The sequence below is a fragment of the Thrips palmi genome, unplaced genomic scaffold (assembly GCF_012932325.1).
Source record: "Thrips palmi isolate BJ-2018 unplaced genomic scaffold, TpBJ-2018v1 HiC_scaffold_3, whole genome shotgun sequence".
In the NCBI taxonomy this organism is placed as follows: Eukaryota; Metazoa; Arthropoda; class Insecta; order Thysanoptera; family Thripidae; genus Thrips; species Thrips palmi.
The window spans coordinates 4,650,590-4,664,558 of record NW_023144630.1 but is presented as its reverse complement, the minus strand read 5'-3'; the positions used below and the strand labels follow the sequence as shown (position 1 = coordinate 4,664,558).

The 13,969-nt window shown below is 58.8% G+C and overlaps 1 protein-coding gene across 1 annotated transcript in view; it reads right to left on the bottom strand.

The window, feature by feature from the left end:
• Positions 1 to 990: 990 nt before the first annotated feature.
• LOC117648439 (protein O-mannosyl-transferase TMTC1-like) overlaps positions 991 to 13,969 on the bottom strand; it is a 41,939-nt gene continuing 28,960 nt past the window's right edge. The window contains exons 5-11 of the mRNA XM_034390944.1: positions 9,357 to 9,546; positions 8,547 to 8,668; positions 8,312 to 8,479; positions 4,468 to 4,581; positions 1,906 to 2,049; positions 1,438 to 1,649; positions 991 to 1,037 (exon numbers count right to left, since the gene is read on the bottom strand). Coding sequence (XP_034246835.1) covers positions 991 to 1,037; positions 1,438 to 1,649; positions 1,906 to 2,049; positions 4,468 to 4,581; positions 8,312 to 8,479; positions 8,547 to 8,668; positions 9,357 to 9,546 — 997 coding nt within the window. The remainder of the gene's footprint in view (positions 1,038 to 1,437; positions 1,650 to 1,905; positions 2,050 to 4,467; positions 4,582 to 8,311; positions 8,480 to 8,546; positions 8,669 to 9,356; positions 9,547 to 13,969) is intronic.

Here is a 13,969-nt window from a genome sequence, read left to right as displayed (position 1 = left end):
GCGCCACCGACGCTTTTTCCCGTGCCGCGGCTCCGCAGCTCCGCAGGGACGGGAGACTCACCTGAGGGTGACTTGGTGCAGGCGGCCCCGCTGCCCCAGGGCCCGCAGGCCCGCAGCGCGCCCAGGAAGGCCCGCGCGTGGCGCGCGTCCAGGCGCAGCGCGCGGTGGAACCAGCTCAGCGCCTCCAAGGTCCGGCCTGCAACAGACAGAGGTGTCACACATTTGCCAGAAGACCGGTGGACGCGGACAAAACTCCAGACGCGTTTTGAGCTCCAGAGCCGCTAAACGGGACTCGAACCGAACGTGTGACCCCAACAATGGATTGCTCTCCGAACGAGGAATCCATTGGTGGGGTCACACGTTCAATTCTGGCTGTGCGCTGTGCGTCAGTACATCAGTAGTCAGAGAGGAGGAGGCGAAATCAACCAGTCTGCGGTAAGCCGGACTCGAGCTAGCGTGTAACACGGCCGGACGGTTCCTGCATTTTCGTAACAACGTTTCGGCGCGCTGGGCGCCCAGCTGGGCATCTCTACTGGACGAGGAGGTGGGGGAGGCGCAGGGGAACCGTGGGACTATCTCTCTGCGCCGCGCGCTGGACGCAGTACGCCACGCACCACACACTGCAGTGCTGCACCGCCCTCAGGCCAACCCGATTCCCGGACGTGGCTGCCCTGTTCGGCGCGCGTCTGTTTCCTGGTTTAGTGATTCTCGCTGCCTCTTCGAGCAGTCGCTTCCTCGCCTCTCTCTCTCGCACTCACAGTGCGCCCTGTCGGGGAGCGAGAGAGACAGAGCGACGCCCCGCCGGGCAGTGTGCACACGCTTGGTGCAGCCTCGCGCTCAAAGTGGAGCACACAGTGTGCGCGCCTCAACTAGTCCCTAGTTCCCCTCTCTGTCTGACCCGAGGCAGCGCCCGTCTACTCTCTCCCTCCCTCTCCCTCTGACCAATGGTGGTGCCCATCTCCCCCCATTAACCCTCGCCTTGCCTGAGCCTCACCAGCAGGCCTCATCTGGCCGGCTCCTGATACGATTATTGGTTCCTAAACAATGTGAGGGAATTCACTTATGTTGGAGTAATGCAGTTTGCGGCCCCTGCCGGCCCGGCCCGCACCACGGGAGGGAGAGAGAGAGAGAGAGAGAGAGAGAGAGAGAGAAGAGAGAGAGAGAGAGAGAGAGAAGAGAGAGAGGGGGGGGGAGAGGGAGTTGGCGCAGTAGCGGATATCGCCGCGCGGCGCCGAAAACAAACCCAAACAATGGGGGGCGCATCATTTGGAATAAACCATCAAAATCCAGCGCTCCTTCATAAACGATTTCGGGGAATCACGGGCAGGGATTAGCGCAGCGCGTCCACCGACGGGACCGTGTTGTGGTGAGCGGGACTCGAAATCGCCACTCGGTCGGCTGGACCCACCACACCCCGATAGAGAGAGAGAGACTCACCTTTGGAGAGCAGCCAGTCGGCCAGGGCGGCGCGGTGCTTGGGGCACGGCCCGGAGCGCAGGTTGAGTGCACGCAGCAGCTCGCCGGCGCGCTCGGCGCTGCGTTCGGCGCCCTCAAGCTGGGCCAGCCACAGGTACGCGCTGGCGTACTGCGGGTCCAGCGAGATGCAGCGCTCCCACATCCGGATGGCGTCGTCCGTCCGGTTCTCCCGCCTGGACGAAGACAACGTCAGGAACAACCAAACAGTGGGCCAGCAGACCGGTGGTGGCGGCCAAAACCCTAGACGCGTTTTGAGCTCCAGAGTCGCTAAATAGGACTCGAACCAACCGTGTGACCCCACCAATTGATTCCTCGTTCGGAGAGCAATCCATTGGTGGGCTCACACGTTCGGTTCGAGCCCCCTTTAGCGACTCTGGAGCTCAAAACGCGTCTCAAGCGCTCCAAACGGATTCCACCCATGGCACTCACTTGTACACGTGGCCCAGGTTGTAGTGGGCGTTGACGTGCGCGGGCTGGAAGCGGATCGCCGACAGGAAGTAGCGCTCCGCCTCGTCCGCGGACGGCGCCAGCGTGCCCAGGTTGTTGTGCGCCGACGCGTACGAGGGCCATAACCTGCAAGCATCAGACGGTCACGTTTTGAGAGGTATGCGAGAACTGGCTCCGAATGTGGCACCCTCAGCTTAGGGCCTCACAGTGGGCCAGAAGACCGGTGGAGGTGGACAAAACTCTAGACGCGTTTTGAGCTCCAGCGTCGCTAAGCAGGACCCGAACCGAGCGTGTGACCCCACCAATGGATTCCTCGTTCGGAGAGCAATTCATTGGTGGGGTCACACGTTCGGTTCGAGTACCTTTTAGCGACTCTGGAGCTCAAAACGTGTCTAGAGTTTTGTCCGCCTCCACCGGTCCTCTGGCTCTATGTGGGTCTCCCTTCTAGTAGCAATGGTCCACCCACAATGGTCCCCCTTCCCATTGCAGTGCACTTCCGGCACCGCACGATCTCCCGTTCCTCAAAAATTATCTCCGCGAAGTACCTGCAGCGCGGCGCGGCAAAGCGTCGCGCCGCTAAATCAAGAAGCGCGGCAAAAAGCGTCGCTATAATTGCCTCTATCGCTCGGCCGCAATTTAAAGCTCATTATCAGGCGGCAGCCGGCGGGCGTCGCTCCGTCTCTGTCGCGCCCAGGCGGCCGGGCGGCCGAGCGAGAGAGACACCGCGACACTGTGGGGAGAGCGCGGCTCGCATGGCGCTCATGGCCGCGGACCAGAACAAGCGCAAAAAGCGCGCCGCCGCGCAGCCATGGCGCGGCGATCAAGATTGAGTGAGCAATCCCCCCGGCTCCGCGCAGCGCAGCGCAGCGACCGGCGTGCAGCTTTCCCCCAAAATATTTCCTGTCGTTGGCTTTTGGCGGGCTTGAATGGCTCGAATGCCGCCACGCGTAGCCCAGCGGGGCCCAGCGGAGCCCAGCGTGTAGCCCGGCCCGGCTCGCGGCATTCCGGCCCAAAGTTGTTGTTTCGTTTTGCAGCGAGGAATCTGTGATGTTGTTGTTGTTGTTGTTTTGGGGCGGGTGTAGTTTTTGTCGGCGTGCGTCACGCGTTGCTCTCTGTCTCTCTCGCTACGCGTCATGAGTGCGACAGAGACGGCCAGCAGACGCCACAATTAAACTGATTGCCGGGGCCAAGTTGGCCGCATGGACCGCGTCAGCGTCACCGATCGGCCCTCGCAGTGGGCCAGAAGACCGGCGGAGGCGGACGAAACTCTAGACGCGTTTTGAGCTCCAGAGTCGCTAAATGGGACTCGAACCGAACGTGCACGGCAAAAGTACCGCCTGGGATTCCCAGGCGCATCATGGGGAAAAGGGCCTATTTTCCAGGCACCGCCTGGGAATCCCAGGCGGTACTTTTGCCGTGTGTGACCCCACCAATGGACTGCTCTCCGCACGAGGAATCCATCTGTGGGGTCACACGTTCGGTTCGAGTCCCATTTGGCGACTCTGGAGCTCAAAACGCGTCTGGAGTTGTGGCCGCCTCCACCGGTCTTCTGGCCCACTGTGCGGGCTAACCCGGTCGCGCCAACTATAGTCGAGGCGGCTGGCCGTCAAAGTTGCCGATCCCACCGCCCCCCGATTATCAGCCGCACTGCGCTCTCCGAAAAGGGAGTGGGGTTTGCTCGCGGATGGCGGTGGGCGAGGGGGGAAAAATCCTACGTTAATTTGACAGATCAATAAATTTATTTTATCTTTTAGGTCGGGGGGAACGGGGGGGGAAATAGAGGGGGACCGTGACTTCTATGCGAGGACCTTCATCCTATTTAACCGGCATTTCCGTGAAAATTAGGAGGGCCCGGGGGGGGGGGGAAAGGGGGTCTTGCAGGATCACACATGAGCCCCACATCACCCTGTTGTGTATACATATCACGGCCTGCACGGGGAAAGGAAGGGGGTGGTACGGTTTGTGTGTGTGTGTGGTGGTGTGTGTGTGTGTGTGTGTGTGTGTGTGTGTGTTAATTGCGGTAAAGAATGCAGACACGAGGGAAATAAAAATATCGCACGGGGCGCAGGGAGAGAGAGAGAAGAGAAGGGGGGGGGGGGGGAGGGTGGCCACCTAATGCCACGACGTGTCATCAGTCTCGATTTGTCAGGCTTGGCTGTGGGGCGTCCCATTTTTCTCCCTTTGCTCTGTTTTCCCGCGCGTAACAGTGTAGCCGTGTTTAGCCACTTGCGCGTCAAAGCTCCGATTGCAGACTACAGCGAGAAAGGGCCAAAAGGAACACGACAACAACCCGTGGCGCCGCGTGGCGCGGTGTCAGCGCGCTCTCGCTGTCGCCTCGCCTTCACGCGCCCGGAGCCGCGGAGCGAGAGAGTCAACACTCGTCACGCGGCGGTGCGAGAGAGCGAGAGGAGAGGCGTCGCTCCGAACCCCCGTGCAGAATCACAAGAGCGGCTGCCCTGTACTCCGAATCTAAACGCCGTTTTCACCGCTAAAAAAGAACGCCAAAAAATTTGTGGAATGTTTTCCAGTGTCCTGCCGACTTACCTCAGGGCCTCTTTGTAGTGCGAGATGGCAGGCGGCTTCCTGCCCGTGTCCCGGTACGTGTTGCCCATGTTGTAGTGGAGCTTGGCGTTGTTCGGCATGTCCCGGACGCCGGACCTGGAACACGCCAAATCGCTCGGGTTCAAGTACCACCGACGTCGCGTTGTTTTTCTATTTCAGCAGTAGGCTCCGGCCGAGCATCAAGTCCCCTCCCCCTCCCCCTCAATGACCAGGCCACTGCGAGTGACGGCCACCCGGTTGCCATGGCGACAGCGCGACAGCCAATCCCCTCACCTCGATGGCGGTGCAATAAGGAAAATCGGTGAGAGCGATGGGTGCCGTTCGCTGTGCACGCCGGGACGCTCAGTGGACTTGCCAGAAGACCGGTGGAGGCGGCCAAAACCCCAGACGCGTTTTGAGCCTCAGAGTCGCTAAATGGGACTTGGACCGAGCGTGTGACCCCATCAATGGATTGCTCTCCGAACAAGAAGTCCATTGGGGGGGTTCCCCGGTGGGTTCGAGTCCCATTTAGCGACTCTGGAGCTCAAAACACGTCGGGGGTTTTGGCCGCCTCCACCGCTATTCTAGTCCACTCTGGCACGTACACTGCCCAGAAGAACACAGCGCCACCTTAATACGTGCCTACTTCAAGGCGCAGTCGCGAACAAAAAACGGGAAGGCACGGGAGTCGAACCGGCGACCCAGCGAGCCGAAAGCACGGATGGAAGCCCCTCGGCTACGCGAGCAGGGTACCCCTTTCAAACGAGGATAGTCCCAATGGCGTGTTGCAGGGAAATGCTAAGGGGGTGGCAGGCGGTGCTGCGGCGGGGAGGGGGGGGGGGGGGGGAGGGGATGGGGGGGGGGTGTCACATGTCAGGACTTCCGGCGGCGGCACAGTGGATCCGGATATCTCCAACCCGACCTGCACCGCGTATGCTCCGAGTCGGTGAGAACTTCAGAGGCGGAAACACGTTCGGCATGCAACATTGCCTTTTTCTGTAAGAATTTTTTTTTTTTTTGGAAAATTTCCAAATTTATTGTTATTTTCAGACCGTGGCGCCTTTGACCGGTCAGGCGGGGCGCCGCCTTGGCGCTGTGGGTCGCCACTCCTCCTCACTGGGCGGCCGGCCGGCCGGCCCGCGGGCACGGCGTGGCACGGACGGCGCGGCGCGGCAGGGCCCGGGGCCCGGGCCCCACGGCGACACGCCTTTGTGGCCACAAATCGGAACCCAGTTGCTGATACGCCATCCGATTCGTTTTGTTTTCTGCGAGGGGGATGGGGGCCTTGACCGAAATAGCGCGCCTTCCTCTCTCTCAGTGGAAGCGTGAAAAACGCTGCCTCGCCCGGCGGAGCGGAGCGGGGAAGGATTGCGGGCAGGGCAATGAAAAGATGGCACTGCTTTTCATTCGTAGCGGAGCGGGAGAGCCACCGCAAGAAGTGGCACTGCGACTCCTGGACCGTCTCTGTCTCTCTCGCACACCCGTGCGGGACTCCCCATGGCGAGAGAGAGAGAGAGAGAGAGAGAGAGAGAGAGAGAGAGAGAGAGAGAGAGAGAGAGAGAGAGAGAGAGAGAGAGGAGGCCCCGTTTCGGCACCAGTCTGTCCAGGACGAACCCCCTTTCAATTCGTTCTTGCGTGACGTGCGCGGCCAAGTCGAGAGGCTGCCCAGGATGACGTCTAGCGAGGCTGAAACGCGAGCATGTCCCCCCAAAAAAAACAACAACAAAAAGATTTGCTATTTTTGAAAAAAAAAAAATGTGAGTCAATGTCGAGTTGTGAGTCGAAAAATTTACCCAGAAAAATACCAAAACGACATTTTTAATTTCAAAACTCAAATTTGAATTTTGACTCAAAATTTTAAAAAAATCCCTCATGTTTCGAAAATAGGAAAACCCATTTTCTGCCGTTTTCCTTGTATTTTTGTCGGTGTGCGGCCGAATGCTCTGGCATTTTCCGATGGAGGACTCGGAAAAGCCGGTTACATGACGTGGGTGGTGCTGTCAAACACGAACGTGGCGTGGCGTGGCGTGGCGTGGCGTGGCGTGGCGTGGCGTGGCGCGGCCTGCATGCGGGTCGATCCCTTCCCTGTCCTGTGTGCCGAACGGCCAAACGCCCCAACTTGTTCCGCAAGTAAACGCAACAAGGACCGGGCCGCGCCCTGACGAGCCGCGCCGGGCCGTTCGATGGCGGAGGACCACCAGAGGTGTTTACTGTCACACACAAGTAGTGTCGCGGGGCCGCGCAGTGGGCCAGAAGACCGGTGGAGGCGGACAAAACTCCAGACGCGTTTTGAGCTGCAGACTCGCTAAATGGGACTCGAACCGAGCGTGTGACCCCACCAATGGATTCCTCGTTCGGAGAGCAATCCATTGGTGGGGTCACACGTTCGGTTCGAGTCCCATTTGGCCACTCTGGAGCTCAAAACGCTTCTAGAGTTTTGGCCGCCTCCACCGGTCTTCTGACCCACTGTGGGCTGGGAGGGAGGGAAAGAGTAAGACGTGCGTGAATACAAGAGCTGCCACGCCGCGACAACAAAGCCGAGACAACGGCCTTCGATTGGAACGACCGGAAGTGGCACTGGAAGTGGCACCGGAAGTGGCACCCAAAAGCAGCGCCTGCGCTGTCACTCTTTTCGGACAGTTGCCTGAAGCCTGAAGCCCTACAGCTCGAGGGCTTTACAGTGAACCACACGGAACGCACGCGCCTGCCCAGGTGGGGGCGAAGGGGTGGGGGTGGAATTAGTGTAGATCTCGCACTGTCCCGCCGCCGCCTCCACGCGCTCCGTCTAGCGGGGATGGAAAGAAGCGCGCGCTGAGCGAAGGCCGCGCCGTCGAAGCGCGACAGAGACACACGGCGGCGTGGCTCGGCGCGGTGAGGTGGCAAGTGCAAGCCGAACGCGGCGGCCGTCGCTCTGTCTCTCTCGCACCCCTGCGGCCCTGCGGGGCGCCCCGTGCGTGGGAGTGAGACGGACGCGCCGCTTCGGCACCGACCGGCAGGGCCGACGGTACATCAGGTCCACTCGCCTAGAATTGGCGCCGAGCTGGCAGCCAGGCAGACAGCCACGCTGCCAGCCCCGCTCTATCCCCGTCCGCCGGCCCTCCGTCTTCAGAGTGGCAATCGGGTAGCGAACGAGTGCAGAGAGACAGAGAGGCAAATTCCGGGCCGCCAGCACACTCTCAAAAGAAAGTTCGCCTAAACGTGACACAAGTTTCATTACTGTGTCCGCCACAGCGATTTTGCCACATGTATTCTGCGCGACGTCAAAATTACTCTGCCGCCATCACGGTGCTCCACACAGACCACTTCGATTTTTTTTCCCCTGCCCCTCCGCGTGTCTCTGTCTCTGTCGCACACCCTGCACATCGGTTTGTTCCAACCCCCTACACATCAGTCTGTTTACTCAGCCATGGATCTATTTGCACTGCGGGCCTGTCTCTGTTGCCTGCAAATAGCAGACTTCGCTCAGACTTCGTGCAGCCCTCGTGCAGCGGCCCGCTACGGGTGCCGGCCTTCGCAGGGCTTCCGTGTTTTGCTACACTGTTAAAAGTAGGCAGCGAAGACTGGCGGAGGCGGTAAAAATCCCGGACGCGTTTTGAGCTCAAGAGTCGCTAAATGGAACTCGAACCGAACGTGTGACCCCACCAATGGATTGCTGTCCGGATGAGCAATCCATTGGTGGGGTCACACGCTCAGTTCGAGTCCCATTTAGCGACTCTGGAGCTCAAAACGCGACTGGAGTTTTGTCCGCCTGCGCCGGTCTTCTGGCCCACTGTGGGCCGTCGCTCAGGCTTCGGCCCGCCTCGTGTGCGTGCGCCGTTTGCGCAAATACGTATGAAGGTGTACTCACAGGGCGAGGGTCTCCCTCGAGGTCCAGTCCTTGTTGCGCGCCACGGTCCGGAGGCAGAAGGAGCCGAGGACGAGCATGGCGGCGACGAGGAGCAGCGTGCGCTGCCGCACCAGCACGGCGTGCCACAGCAGCTGCAGCCCGTACACCACCAGCAGCACCATGCCCAGGCTGCGGGCAGACACACTGTCAGCGCGAGCCACTTCGGGGGGCAGCACTCTGATGGCGCGGACCTCACCTGGGGATGTACAGCACCCGCTCCGCTATCACGAAGCCCACCGTGACGACCAGGTTGGAGGCGGGCAGGAACGGCACGCAGAGGAACAGCAGGCCCAGCACCAGCGGGGGGTGCCTCTGGATCTGCAAGCAGTGGATCCAATGAACAATCATACTTTCGGGGATTCAATCACTTTTGACCATTTTTGCGAGACCACTGCTCCCAAACTATCAGCGGTCAAAGCCTACCCGAGGCGGGGCATGAAAGAGTAGGGTCTTCAGAATAGTAAGGCGTCGAGGGAGGCCTTTGACCGCAACTAAATTGGATGCAGTGACCGCTCAAAGTCAGCAAAAACGGTGATTTTCTGAAATTCATTCACTTTTTGACCATTTTTGCGAGACCACTGCTCCCAAACTATCAGCGGTCAAAGCCTTCCCGAGGCGGGGCATGAAAGAGTAGGGTCTTCAGAATAGTAAGGCGTCGAGGGAGGCCTTTGACCGCAACTAAATTGGATGCAGTGACCGCTCAAAGTCAGCAAAAACGGTGATTTTCTGAAATTCATTCACTTTTTGACCATTTTTGCGAGACCACTGCTCCCAAACTATCAGCGGTCAAAGCCTTCCCGAGGCGGGGCATGAAAGAATAGGGTCTGCAGAATAGTAAGGCATCGAGGAAGGCCTATGACCGCGACTAAATTTGATGCAGTGGCTGCCCAAAGTCACCAATATTGAATTTCCGACACTTTTACAGCTTTCCGAGGTCGGCGCTCAAATAATCCCCAATATTTCCCAATAATCAACGGGACTCTTGGAAGGGGGCGGCCGGACTCACCTCTAAGTCTACGAAGCAGCGGTAGGCGACGAGGAGGCCCACGCCGAACAGCGCGCAGGTGGCGAGGTTCCTGCAGTCTGCCAGCGAGGTGACCAGCGGCACGGACCCGAACTGCCAGTCGTGCGACAGTGTGGTGGGACACAGCAGCAGCCAGCAGTTGAGCGCCGCCAGGTAGCAGAACGTGAGAAGCCTGCAAGCAGAGGGTCGCGGGTTCAAAACCCAGCCCGCCAAACCGTTTCTTTCCATCGATGCAGCATCACACACCTGTCGCTCTCCCAAGCCCCTACATTGTAGGAAGACCAACATTAATTTCAAAGTTTGGCGCCAACGAGAAAAGACGTAACTTTTGTTTGCTTAAACCTGTCTCGGCGGCGACGCGGTGGGGCGCGGTGCCAGCGGTGGTGGGGGTAGCGACAAGTGTAAACTTTGCGTACCGCCGCGCCCCGCCGCGCCCCGCCGCGCCCCGCCGCACCCTGCCCCGCCGCCAGAGCGCAGCAGTGGAGAGTTATTCGCTGAGATTTGACAGCCATAAAATATGCATTTTCATAACGCACACAGGAGAAGTTGGAGCAACTGACCTGTGAAATGCGTCCACTCCATAAAACAGAACAAGGCGGGGCAACACAGCGGGGGAACTGGAGGAACTGGAGTAAATGGAGGAACTACTGGAGTAAATACAGGAACCAAAAACTAAAGATTGAAAAAAAAAACACTTCAACAAAAAATTACTAAAAATTGAATGAAGTTAAATGAGCCATTTCTACAGAGGAGCGACCCTCTTGATTCTGCCCGCCTAACTTCAAACCTATTGCCCCCCCCCCTCCTCCCACTCTCCCCGCCCGGTGCTTTCCTTCGCGTCACAATAATAGGATTACGTAAGCAGCGCGAGCATTTGTAATCGTCCCTTGTTTATCTCAAACAAAATTTCCCGAAACGCATAATTTACTGAACGGCTTGCGAGCTCAATCCGCACAGACAGACAGACACAAACACACACACGCACGCACACTGTGCAAACTCTCTGGCGGCGCGCTGGTTCGACATCGCAGTGCATATCCCTTTTCTGTGAATAAACAAAGCGCCTGTATCCAGGCAGCGCCGTGCCGGCCGCGCCCTCGTACATCACCGCACTTGGCTCCGTCAAATCGCACTTTAAATTATTTATCGTTTTCGGGCGGCGCCTCCGTTTGCAGAGCGAGTGGGCGACACGAAGTGCAGCCAGGCCGACAGCGCACAGTGGGCCAGAAGACCGGTGCGGCGTCTGGATTGTGGTGATGGCTACTCCAAGCGGCGATGAGGACCAGGAACCCACTTCAGCGCTCGGCCGGGCCTCTGGGCCTTTGGGCCTTTGGGCCCGCAATCGCTTCTGTTTGAAGAGGCTCCGGTTTTTGTCCCGTCTTTGTATCGACCTGGCTGATAATTAGGTCCGGGCTGCTGGAGCCTGCACTGCCTGGAGCCGCGCTGGAGAGGGACGCAGTGTTTGACCGGACCGCCCGCCGCGGCCCGCGAGTGCGAGAGAGACAGAGAAGCACTGCACCGCTGGCGTCCAATCGTCAAGGGGCTCCAGCGACCTGTTTCCGGAGTTCCGGCGGCACTTAATAAAATCTCGGAATCGCGAATCAACACCGGAACGCAATTACCAAGACGTCCCGACTACACTGGCTTTTCCGGGGGAAAGCACAGGCCAGGCCCCCAGGCTTCTGGCCCACGTTGAGGCGGCAATACCCCCTCGCCTAGCGACTTTTGGCGCGGGGTATTGGTATTTCGAGCCCGAGCCTGTTCCCTCTCCCTCCCCCGCAACTTGGCGACGGCTTTGGCACTACACTGGCTCCAATTGTTCCCTCCTTTTTATATCACTTTGGTGGTTTGCCGAGTTTCGGCCAGGTATGGCGTCCAGGCCGGCCAGGCCGAGGCCCGGGCTCTCAGGCAGACCGCCCCCTTTAATTGAAACTTGAGCAACTTGAGGGCAACTTCAGCCCCTTCTGCAGCTCTTCCCCCGGACGCCGTTTAGGGCATACTCCCGCCCGGAATGGGTCCCTCAGAGTTGGGATTGTTTGAGAGCGAAGAAAGCAATTCGATTGGTCAGCCCTACTCTGTTGGCACAGGTGCAAATGGCCTCGCCGGGAGTCGAACCCCGAACCGCCGACTCGACCAAAGCGCGCTCCCAGACGGAGAGGTGACAGGGAGGTGACACTGTTCTCGAGGCTCGCATTGATCAGCATACAAAGGCGGATGGAATGACGGCTTGAAGTGAGAGAGGGGGAAAGAGAGAGTGTTTGTCGAGCAGATTCGCCCTCCTGCACCACAAACCGACTTGCACTGCAGTCAACTCCCGAATTTATCCGTCGAACCACAGGGAGCGTCCTGAAGCGCCTGTCAACCCAAGGGTAGGCAGGCCCGTGGAGCAGCGGAGCGAAAAGTTGCCTACCTGCCGGGCGCGTCTCTCTGTTGCATCTGTTGGCCCCCCGTGGGCTTGCGACTTGCTGGCTGCCCGAGAGTCTGTCTGTCTGTCTGTCTGTCTGTCTGTCTGTCTGTCTGTCTGTCTGTCTGTCTGTCTGTCTGTCTGTCTGTCTGTCTGTCTGTCCGTCTGTCTGTCCGCTTGTCCGTCGAGGTGTCTGCATCGCCACCATTCGAAGGCGAGTCAGAATGATTTAACTTCCGGTGTGGTCCGCTTCCCTTTTTTTCCCCCATCTTCTTTTTTTCTCGTCCCTTGCGCGCGTCCCATGGCGATCCATGTGGGGGACTTGTCTTGTCGGGGAGGGTTTGTGTCGCAGAAGATCCCCGTGCGTCCGTCTGCCCAGCCTGCCGGTCTGTCTGTCTGTCTGTCTGTCTGTCTGTCTGTCCGTCCGCCCGCCCAGACGCCAGAGGCGGAACGGCGAGGACCGGGCGCATGGCATGGCTGATAGTGCCCGGGTCTCCGTATTGTTATGCCCCCGCCCCTGTCTCTCTAAATCTGCAGGAGTCTCTCATCCCCTATACACGTAAATATGCACAGAGATTGTGACTAAAGAGAGATCAACAAAACAGAGCCGGGGGAAAAGGCGACGCGACGTGGTGGAAGTTAAAGTTCCGTCTCATTTGCATAGAGCCTCATGTGTGCAGATTTATGCGAATGTTTGTTTCGTGGCACCACCTGAGCAGAACGCATATCAGAGGCGGCGATGACACGCGCGCGCGCGCATACACACACGTGTTCATACGTACACAAACGAACACGAGTCGACACACGTGGTCTAGACACACACACACATACAACAATACATATACACACTTGCTCACACACACACACACACGAACACGAATACATCATACATATACATTGGAGGCGCCTAGGCGCATACGCGCGCAGAGGAAGGGGGGTGTAGGTAAACACAACGCCGTGGTCGCAAGCTGACCCAATTTTCCGGGTGGAACCCAAAACTTATTTTTGTGGCACACCTACCCACCGACCCGCCCCCGCTCACTCACACACACGCTCACACACACACACACACACACACACACACACACACACACACACCTTTTTTCATTCCACCACGAGCCACACAATGTTTATTGTGAGTACCCAGCGTTTATCAAAACCCGCTGTGCTTTCCATGGCGGCCACTCGGGACACACACACTCAGAGAGAGAGAGAGAGAGAGAGAGAGAGAGAGAGAGAGAGAGAGAGAGAGAGAGAGAGAGAGAGAGAGAGAGAGAGAGAGAGAGAGAGAGGGAGAGGGAAAGGATCCCGGGAAATAGAAGCCCGCGCACCTGCGCTTTAATCTGCAAATGAATTAATTTAATGCCTCGACACTTTGAAAGCAATTCCGCGGGGATACAATCACGAGATTTGGCCGGTCAGCGTGTGCCGCGCGCCGCGCGCCCTCTGTCGGCAAGGGGAGGAGTGACGCCGCGCCACACAGTGGGCCAGAAGACCGGTGGAGGCGGCCAAAGCTCTCGACGCGTTTTGAGCTCCAGAGTCGCTAAACGGGACTCGAACCGAACGTGTGACCCCACTAATGGATTCCTCGTTCGGAGAGCAATCCATTGGTGGGGTCACTCGTTCGATTCGAGTCCCGTTTAGCGACTCTGGAGCTCAAAACGCGTCTAGAGTTTTGGCCGCCTCCGCCGGTCGTCTGGCCCACTGTGCGGCGCGCCGCGCCACGCCACGGCGGCGTGAAGCGAGCGTGAAGCGCCACCACACCGCTAGCACCGCTATCGCAGTGATAAGGGCTAACAGCCCGGCAATGTCTATCGCAACAGTAGATTGGACGATTGGGTCGCAATGGGCTGCGGGGAGGGGGGAGGAGAAGAGGGAGGAGGAAAGGGGAGGAGGAGGGATGGAAGCCGGCTGGAGGGGGGCCGCTTGTAAAGTAGAGCACTTGCAAAGACCTGTTTGAAAAGTAATACACCCTAAATGCTAAGACCGGTGGGGGTGGTCAAAATCCCGGACGCGTTTTGAGCTCCAGAGTCGCTGAATGGATTGCTCTGCGAACGAGGAATCCATTGGTGGGGTCACACGTTCGGTTCGAGCCCCATTTAGCGACTCTGGAGCTCAAAACGCTTCTGGAGTTGCGGCCGCCCCACCGGCCTTCTGGCCCACTGTGTAAGAGAGCCTCCCGAGAGGAGCC